The sequence below is a fragment of the Microtus ochrogaster genome, unplaced genomic scaffold, assembly GCF_000317375.1.
Source record: "Microtus ochrogaster isolate Prairie Vole_2 unplaced genomic scaffold, MicOch1.0 UNK43, whole genome shotgun sequence".
Taxonomy (NCBI): Eukaryota; Metazoa; Chordata; class Mammalia; order Rodentia; family Cricetidae; genus Microtus; species Microtus ochrogaster.
Window position 1 is genome coordinate 869,343 of NW_004949141.1, and position 10,445 is coordinate 879,787.

Genomic DNA, 10,445 nt, shown 5'->3' on the forward strand with positions numbered 1-10,445 from the left:
CATATTACTTTTTTTGATCATCTTCATAAATGTATATATTTTAGGATGTTCCACTCTCTTAGATTTCTATATTACCCCTCAAATATCCACTAATTTTAGCTGTTTTCCCCATAGTCCTCCCCTGGTTCACCTCTTCTTTCCCCTCCCACCTGTTCCTTAATGAAAATAAAAACAGAGCAAACCCAAACCTGTGGGACATAATGAAGGCAGTTCTAAGAGACAAGTGCATAGTGACAAGTGCCTATGTAAAAAAAAAAAAAATTGAAGATATTTCATATCAATAGCATATTGATGCATTTAAAAACTTTAGAAAATCAGGAATAAATGACACCAAAAGAGTATTCAGAAAGAAATTGTTAAGCTCATGACCGAAATCAGTGAAATAGAAACAAAAAAACTAAAAAAAAATATAAAGAATCAATGAAGAAAAGAATTTGTTCTTTGACAAAAAAAAATCCCAGATTGAAAATCCTTAGCCAGATTAACCAAACGTAAGAGAAAGAGGGGCCCAAATTGATAAAATTCGGGATAAAATTATGTCATTATAACAGACAATAAGGACATTTAGAGAATCATAAAAGTCTGTACTCAACCAAACAGAAAAACTAAAAAGAAATAGATTAATTTATTAATGTATAAAACCTACCAAAATTAAATCAAAATGGAATAAACAACTTAAACAGATCTATAATCCCAGTAAATTAAAAGCAGTAATCAAAAAAATCTCACAACTAAAACAAGGGCCAGATTATTTCATTTTTATTTAAAGATGAAGTATATTCCATAGTGTATACAAAGTTCCTGATTTCTTCTGGCTTTGGAACAATCTGTTCCTTTTCAGTGAGGATTATCTCGATGTGGCAGGGGGAGCTCATGTATGTGTTAATCCGGCCATGAGCTCTGTAAATTTGTCAGCGCATCTTAGGTGCTTTGTTCACCTGGATGTGCTCAATGACCAGAGAGTCTACATCTAAACCCTTCAGTTCAGCATTGTTCTCTGCATTTTTAAGCATGGGCAGCAAAAATTCTGCACTCTTTTTTGGCCACCGACCCTGTGTCCAGCCCCACTGTTTGGCCTGGGAGCACCTACCGACTCCACCATTGTACAGTCGGAATGGCACACACTGCTTCTTCAAAGTGATATCTTTCAGATACTTGGTGGCTTTTCAGATATGCATACCCTTAATGGCCTGGGCCGTTTCACGGGTGTTCTTAAAGTGAACCCGAAGGTTTGATCCTCTCGATTTGCATGATTTTGTAGGGTTTTCTCGGTCAAGAGAGTAGCGAACCATCTTTACGGGTCACCTCTGGCTGCTTACAGGAAGAGCTCCCAGAACAATTTTTGGTGATACTTTTTTTTCAGTTTTTGTTTTTGGGCATCATTGTCAAATACTAAATTGCTGAACTTATGGGTACTCATGCTTTGGTATCTGATTGTGTTCTATTTGTTTACATGTCTGTTTTTGTGTCAGTACCATATTGATTTCATTACTTGGGCTTTGAAATATATATTACGATATGGAATGGTAATCATTCCAGAACTGTTCTTTTTGTTCAGGATTGTTTTACCTAGTAAGGTATTTAGTCATTTTTTATGAATATTAGGATTGTTTGCTCTATCTCAGAGAATAAATGGATATTTTTTATTGGGGTTACATACAATTTGGAAATGGCTTTTGGCAAAATGGTAAGTTTCACAACAATTGTTCTACCAATATAAGCATAAGATGTCTTTCCATTTTCTAGTCTCTTTCTCTATATTATTCATAAGAGGTTTACAATTTTCATTGTAGAGGTCCTTCACTTCCTTGGCTAAGTTTATTCTTAGAAATTTTATTTTTATGAGGTGATTGCTATGAAAATTTACCTAAATTGCCTTATCTATATGTTTGTTGGAGGCACATAGAAAACTTATTGATTTGTTTCAGTTGATTCTGTATCCTGTCACATTGCTGAATTTTTTTTATCATTTGTAGAAGTGTCTGGTATAATTTTTTAGATCTCTAATGTATAGCATCATGCCTTCTGCAAATAGATATAGTTTTACTTCTCCATCTTTCTATTCCTCTAATTTCTATCTTTTTTTGTATTACATTAGTTAGCACTTCAAGCACAATATTGAAAAGGAGTTGGAGATAGTGAACATTCCTGTCTCATTCCTGGCTTCGGTGTGATGTCTTCAAGCTTTTCTCTATCTAGGCTACAGATTTCTCATATATAGTATTCATTATGTTGAAGGATGTTACCTCTAATCCTTTTATTTAAACATTTGTTTTTATAGATGAGATCTCCTAGATAAATTGTGGTGAACATAGGGATCAGCTTGGTCAAGTTGGGGGAAGGACAAAGGGGGGAAATAATGAAAGAGAATAAAATTAAATTAAAAAAAATAAGTATTTGTTTTTATTTTGGGAATGTGGGCATGACTGTGTGTGCATGTGGGTGTGGGAATGCCACATTCATGCAGGTACACATAGATGCCAGACGACAACATAAGAACCAAGAAGATGGAGTTAGGCAGTTGTGAATGACCCAATGTAGGTGATAGGAAGAGAGCAAAGTCCAAATGAAGACAGTTAAGCATTCTTAACCACTCCATCCCAAAACACTTTTCTCTTAAAAAGATGAATTTTTAAATCATAATCCATAAAGCAATATTAAACCTTGGAATAGGGAATTTAGATTTCTTTTCCAGAATTCAGCAATTATCCACTGGGGTGGGGAGTTGCACCCTAGAGTAATCATCTGTTGAAAGCCAGTCATCTTCTTGAGTAGTCAATCCCCTTGGAATGTCCTTCAGGAACTTCTCAGACCAACTTGCAGAAGGAGAATAGAGACAAGAATACACTGGAATTTGTCTTAAGAATCTAGTTTAGCCAGACAATGGTAGCTCACGCCTTTAATCCTAGGACTTGGGAGGCAGGTGGATCTCTGTGAGTTCAAGGCCAATCTGGTCTACAAGAGCTATTTCTAGGACAGGCTCCAAAACTACAGAAAAACCCTGTCTCATCTGGAGATAGAGACAGAGACCCACACTGGAGCACCGGACTGAGCTCCCAAGGTCCCAATGAGGAGCAGAAGGAGGGAGAACATGAGCAAGGAAGTCAGGACCACAAGGGGTACACCCACCCACTAAGATAGTGGGGCTGATATATTGGGAGCTCACCAAGGCCAGCTGGACTGTGACTGAAAAAGCATGGGATAAAACCGGACTCTCTGAACATGGCGAACAATGAGGGCTGATGAGAAGCCAAGGACAATGGCATGGGGTGTTGATCCTACTTCATGTTCTGGCGTTGTGGAAGCCTGGCCAGTTTGGATGTTCGCCTTCCTAGACATGGACAGAGGGGGGAGGACCTTGGACTTTCCACAGGGCAGGGAACCCTGACTGCTCTTTGGACTGGAGAGGGAGGGGGAGAGGAGTGGGGGGAGGGGAGAAGGGCGGGAGGAGGGGGAGGGAAATGGGAGGCTGAGAGGAGGCGGAAACTTTTTTTCTCAATAAAAATAATCCAAAAAAAAAAAAGATCCACCTTAAACTTACAGCTTTTTTAAGTACCCAAAGGACAGACCAAGGTTCATCAGATTCCTCATTCTTTCCATGAATGTGGTAACATTATAAAATTTTCATTCTGCCCCTCATCATTACACTGTGTCTATATTTGAATATTTGACAGGTATCTAAACCTAACTTGTTAGGCTTGTTGAAACTGAGATCTTTTCCCCTTAAAGCTCAAGTGACAATGTAAACTGAAATGAATTTAGGCTAAGTTTGGTGATGGTAATTTACATGAGCACTTACTTGTAAATCCACTTGCTACCAGATAAATGATATAAAGACTCAAGTATATGTAAACAATACTTATATACACATACAAATATGAGTGTCTATGACCTGAGAACACAGATTTAGGTTGTCACAATTTCTATGAGATAAAATTTTCAAGAAGTTTTGGTAGCAACAGAACAAAGTCATAAATCAACATACTTTTCAATTATATTAGTCGACAGGGTGGCAAAGCTAGAGATGACCCAAGAGAATATTGATTTAGACTCAGGGCCTGAAACCTTTAAATCTCTGCATAATCATTGGAATTCTGACTTATCATCCTCTTCAAGATGATCTTCTTTTGGGAAGTTTTCATTTACAAGAGACATTAAAATATTTGTAATTTGTTGTTTTGACTTTGTTTTTTGTTTATTATTTTAAGGGAACATGAAGATAGGTTGGAAGGTCAGGAGGATCTGGGAGGAGGTGGGTATAAGAAAATGTAATCAACATATACAGTGTGAATTTTTTAAGTTAATTTTTAATTACTTTTTAATTTACTTATATACATATATGTGGATAGATAGATATGTGTATATTTTCTAGAATAGTCTTCCTAAATATTTTATGTTATGTTTCCAATCTATGCACAAAATACATGGTCAAATTCACAATATATATGTACACTTGCTATATATATATATATATATATATACATACACACACAATTTAGGGCTTTCCATTTAATTTTTAGTTTCTCCAGCAATAGTATGTGTTTCCTGTTTTGCTAGTATGTTTTGCATGCTTTCTACTGAAATGCACTCATTAATATAAGGACAGGAAATTATAAGGAAAAAAGTTGAAAATTCTACATTAATGATGGACTGTGGTGGTGTACGCCTTAAACCCTAGCATTCACAATACAGAGGTAGGTGGATTTCCATGAGTTCAAGGATAGCCTGGTCTACAAAGTGAGTTCAAGGCCAGGCCTGTTAAACAAAGAAACTCTGTCTCAGAAAAAAAAAAAAATTTGCATTGACATCACAAAATTTTATTAAAAGTGTAATTGCTTATTTTATAGTTATATCATCAAGCATTTGAAGTTCAATTATTATAAGGTAATTTTATAGGACATTTAATGATCTAAGTATATTTTCCAGAATATGTTTATATTTTGTGCTATATTTCCAGCCTATGCACAATATATCACAGTCAATTTCACAATAAAATAACTTGTGCTAAATTTTACGCTATTTTACTTTTCAGACTACAACACAATGATATCATCTCCCCTCTCCTTTCCTCCTTCCACATTATCTTATATACCTCTCCTTACTCTCATTCATATGCCTGCCTCTTTTTTTTCCTTTTTTATTAACTTTTTGTCCTTTACTGTTTTACATACCAAACACAGTTCCCCTCCCACCTTACCTCCCGCTCCCTCCCCCTCACTCCCAGCTACCCATTCTCCATCCACTTACTCCTCCTCTCCATTCAGAAAGGGGCAGGGCTTCTATGGACTTGCACATAGCAAACATTGCACAGCACGTTGTTGAGGTAGAATCAAGCAACCAGGCTTTTTTTTTTTGTTTATTATTTGTTGTTCCTTGCTAAAATGTTTTGTTTCTTTCTTTTGATTTTTCTCAAGCAAATTGTTATTGTTAAAAATGGATTTTTTTCCTGATGTTATTTCAGATAAACTTATTTATAATCATATTCCCTGTAATCATATTGACAATAGTTTCACTGTAACATATGTGCTTTCATAATCATTTTGCAAACTGAGAGTTCTTGTACAGAAAAAGGTTTTTAGGCTCAGACAGAGTCTAGCCAGCTGGGGTCCTCAAGGTCCTGAGTGGTGAGAAGACAGCCATGGACATGCTCTAATGCACCAGGCATGTGGCTTTTTATGATAATGAAATATGTGGTAGAGAAATGGGAGAGAGAAGCAGAATGGTTCATGCACTGTGGAAAATACGGGAAGGAAGAAATGAAGACAGTGAGGAGTGAGGACAGTCAGAAGTGAGCAGATGTTGGAGGCTTGTTTGCCACCTGGGGCCATGGTAAAGGTGGTGGGAAGTAGATTGAGGGGTAGGTATGCTTGACACCTGGGACAGGCTGCTGCCAGAGGCCATATCTTGGTCCTTGATCCTAAAGTAGCTAGGGTCTGTGTTAATAGCCATGGCTCCTGTTGCTGTCAGTTGCCATGCTGATTTCAGTGGCTGGGCCGCCTACTGGGGTCGTGTTTGGGTCCACAAGCCATGCTGCTACTGGACACATACCAATCTGAGTGACTGTTGTAGCCATGGACTATGTCTGGTGGTCTACTATAACCAAGGTCTGTATTGATGCCCTGTCCCATGGTGTCAATCAAAGAACACATGAACCCTGGGGTATGGGCCACAACCTGTGGCCTTTTTGGTGTTCAGCTGCCATGCCGCTGCCAGAATCATCTTGATCTGGGTGGCCAGGGCTACCATTTGTAGCTAGGATGTCAACCAGGCCAAATTGCACCCTGGGACTTTGTCTGGTCCTTGGCCCAGCTGTCTCTGGACTATGTGTTGAAGTCTGTGGTCCATGATGCCACTAGGGCCTAAATAGAGGCTCAGGATCTCGAAGAGAGCCTACTCTTGGTTGGAGACTAGGAGGCACACCACAGCAGAGGCCACACAGATATGAATGGCCTGTATTGACCTGGTACCATGGTGTTATCTGGGCCCAGGCTGCTGCCAAGGGCTGTGTCTAGGTTCGTGGTTCTATACTGGGCAGTGTCTGGATTGATGTGTGTGGCTCCTGTTGCCACCTTGCCCATGAGAATGCCCAGGGTCAGATTCTCCACCTGAGTCCAGGTTGGTATCCGATAGCCAGAATGCAACCAGTGCATTGTGCTGTTATACAATGTCATGGTGACGTACAGGCCAGAGCTGCAGCTGAGGATCATATCAGGGTCCATGATATTACTGCAGCCAGGGTATGTGCTGATGTCCAATGGTCCTGTAACCATGGAAGGCTGTGAAGACAGACACCTGAGATCAAGGGCCATGTTGGTGTCTCAGGTCTATACCACCACTGGGGCAATGGTTACACCCATACCCATCTGCTGCTAAGGACCATGAAGGCATCAATGGTCCTACTGGGCCTGGGGTCTGTGCTGATATCTGGGCTCTGCATTGACACCAAAGGTTACACAGAAGTAGAGGGTTGGGACTGCAAATTGAGGTGTGTCTAGGGACCAAATGACCACCAGAACCATTCCCACCTATGTGACCATTCCTTTCACCAAGAGGATATCGTCCTTGAACAAGCTGTTTCCAAAGGCCATTTCTGGGTCAGTGGTCCAGCTGCAGCTGGGGTCTGTATTAATGTCTGTGGCCTGTGTCACCTCAGAAGTCCTTAGGAACCATGTGAGATGAAATCATCTGAGGGCCATGCTGAGCCAGCTTTGTCCTTAACTGGCCCTGGGAAAGCTGAGCTTCCCCCTTGCTGAATACTACAGCAAGAGAGCTGGCCCTGCACTCAGGAGAGATGGCCCCCACCCCTCACCATAAGTGAGAGTGAATCAACCTTAAGGTTATAGATGTAGGGGAGCTGATTCCACCCCCTTGGCTGAGATCCCAGTAGCCCAGACTGACCAGCTTGTCCACCATTAAGGCTCACAAACAGGCCTTGAGTTGACCCACCCTAGCATCTACCCCATATAGGACCTGCTGGAGCTGGTAAAAGGGTTGGTCCTGTGGAATGATTCATGAAAGATCTCCAGGAATCAGAGCAACAGCAGAATATCCCAGAGGCATTCTGGTGATGATCCAATGAGGATGATGTACCAGAAACCAGAGGCCTTGAACCAGAGAAGTTACTCACTGTAATCAACATTTGCCAGTAAGGCTAATGGGACAAAAGCATAGACTACATGACACACTGAAGCCTCCAATGGCACCGGGATAAAAATAAAAAGAGGGGGGGTACTGTAGAAGCAGGAAAGAAGGAAAAGAAAAGAGATTGCTCTGTTGTTTTGTTTTGTTTTCATTTGGTTTGGTTTGGTTTGGATTGGATTGGTTTGGCTTGGTTTGGGGATTTGTTTGTTTACTTTGCTTGCTTGCTTATGTAGTTTTGTTTTCTTTTGTGGGAGAGAGCAGAAATAAGGGGAGGATATAGGGAAACTGGGAGGTGGGCAGAACTGGGTTGCATGATGTGAAACTCCCAAAGAGTCAATAAAGACGTTACATTTTAAAAATGATAGAGGTGGTATTGATGACACTCAACACAGACTTGCGTTTTAGATTCAAATCAATTCCTTAGTAACTGTGTTGCGTTGGCAAGTATTTAAACTGTGAGCAGCAAAGGGTTCAGTCATAAAATTCTGATATAGCTCATTAAAACAGAGAAACAAATTTTTCATTAAATCAGTGGTATAAATGGCAATAATTTATCATCATTGCAAAACATATTATACTCCAATCAGAGAGTATGAATGTTAAAAGCACTACAAAGTGACAAAGGTTATTAAAATAAAGCAGTATGAAATCAACAGAATCATGAGGCTCAAAACCCCACATTGAGGTCTTCACAAAACAACTTCTGATACAGAGCAGGAATGTGCTGCACCCATCAATCCTGGACCACTCCTAACCTACAGTAGAATTATGACATGCTAAAATGTATTGTGGTCATTTTAGAAGATGCTACTGCAAAGACAAATTAGCACATTTTCAGGAATTATAACTTTATATGATGTCTTCTTTTAAATTACTTATTGTTTTTTATTGATGCAACATTGATTATTCAAAATATTGGTTGTGATATAATTAAAATTTTCCTCAATTAGAATATTTCTACCCTGTTGCTAGTAGGAAAATAAATTAATCCGCTTTAATAGTAATATTTATTCCTTTGCTTTATTATTATTTCCTTAGCTTTAAAAATTGCTAGAATATTTAATCCCAGCACTTGGGAGGCATAGGAAGGCAGATCTTTGTAAGTTCAAGGCCAGACTGGTCTACAAGAGCTAGTTCCAAGACAAGCTCCAAAGCTACAGAGAAACCCTGTCTCGAAAAACCAAAAAAAAAAAAATTTTCTAGGATAGTTTGTAGACAACATATACACACCTTCTTAGATGACACGTTTTGTTGTCTCATCACAGCATAGCGTAACTTTACCATGGGGCATCTGAATATGGATATTGATATATATCTGTGCACAATTACACATTTTTCTCAAGTAAATGTATGAACCAAGCTAAGAATGAGAGTTTATAAAAGACAAAAATTGCAGGTATTTTTCTATTCATTTTTTATTCAGAAAATTATTTTGGACAATGTTTTTCACGGCCATGAGGACATCTTTATTCCTAAAGCTGTAGATTATTGGGTTGAGACTGGGTGTCAAGATGGTGTAGAATATTGCCAGAAACTTATCCTGGCCTGGAGTGTGGTATGAGCGAGGTCTCATATATGTGAAAATGAAGGGCCCATAGTACATTATGACCACAACCATGTGGAAGGAGCAGGTGGACAAGGACTTCTGTCGAGCCCCTGCTTGCATTTGGAAGATAGTGAGGAGAATTTGCACATAAGATATAGAGATGATTGAAAATGGAATCAGTAGAAAAATGATGCCACTGACATAAACTCCTCGCTCATAACGTGATGTGTCTACACAGGACAGCTTCAACATGGCAGGAATTTCACAGAAAAAGTGATCAATGGCCCTTGAGTGACAAAAAGGAAAGTGAAGTGCAAAAGATGTGTGGACTATGGAGTTAAAAACCCCCACAAGCCAGGAACCTGAAGCCAGGAGCCCACTGGTGTTGTCCCTCATCAGCACAGGATAACGAAGTGGATGGCAGATGGCCACATATCGGTCATAAGACATGGCTGCCAGGAGAAGGCACTCACCTCCTAGCATAGTGAGGGACAGAAATATCTGAAAGCCACAGCCTGTGAAGGAAATAGTTCTGCTGCCTGACAAATAGTCAGCAATCATTTTAGGTACAATGTTGGAAATGTGCAAGATATCCATGAAGGAAAGATGGCTGAGCAGGAAATACATAGGGGTGTGGAGTCGAGAATCCCTGTGGATTAGGAAGATGAGGAGGGCGTTTTCTGTTATAGTCATAATAAAAATAAAAAATATAAATGAGAAAAACACCTGACTCGTTTGGGAAGACGAGAACAAACCCAAAAGGATGAAGTCACTGCTGAAAGTGTGGTTCTCATTTTCCATCATGTCTCCTCCTATTTTACCTATAAAGAGATGGTTATTTAATTAGAAAAAAAAGTAGCAAAGTCTTATGCTTACTTTTATATGTGTTTACATAAAAAATTAGTTGACATATAATTTGTAATTACCACTTGGTGTCTCATAGAGGGTCTCAGAGTGGGTATATTATGCTAGGTATAAATTTATTTGGTTGAACAAATCATAATATTTAGTATGGAATGAACCTTTTTATATCTTTTATCTCTTAGCTACAATTACTTAAATATGCTTTTCTTAAGTCCAGTCATTTCTAAAATATATCTTTTACATCTGCACAACACATGTAGGCTACACTGGGGATTCTTGTTGGTTAGATTCTCTACCAAAGCTCTGCCAAGAACCTGGGCATTGTAAAACCATTCATTAAATAACAGAAACCCAGACTTTCCTGCTGTTTTACATTCTGCTCCACCCTGATATT

At 39.2% G+C, this 10,445-nt stretch overlaps 1 protein-coding gene and 1 pseudogene across 1 annotated transcript; both read right to left on the reverse strand.

Annotated features, from left to right (window-relative positions):
- Positions 1–731: 731 nt before the first annotated feature.
- Positions 732–1,292, reverse strand: LOC101980864 (annotated as a pseudogene).
- A 7,757-nt stretch (positions 1,293–9,049) lies between these two features.
- Positions 9,050–9,991, reverse strand: LOC101982174 (olfactory receptor 2AJ1-like). Its single transcript, XM_005368926.1, has one exon. The coding sequence runs from the start codon at positions 9,989–9,991 to the stop codon at positions 9,050–9,052; it is 942 nt and encodes a 313-aa protein (XP_005368983.1).
- Between the last annotated feature and the right edge of the window lie 454 nt (positions 9,992–10,445).

Excerpts from the sequence above, each read along its gene's own strand:
- LOC101982174 (XM_005368926.1), bottom strand. The coding sequence starts at position 9,991 with ATGATGGAAAATGAGAACCACACTTTCAGCAGTGACTTCATCCTTTTG.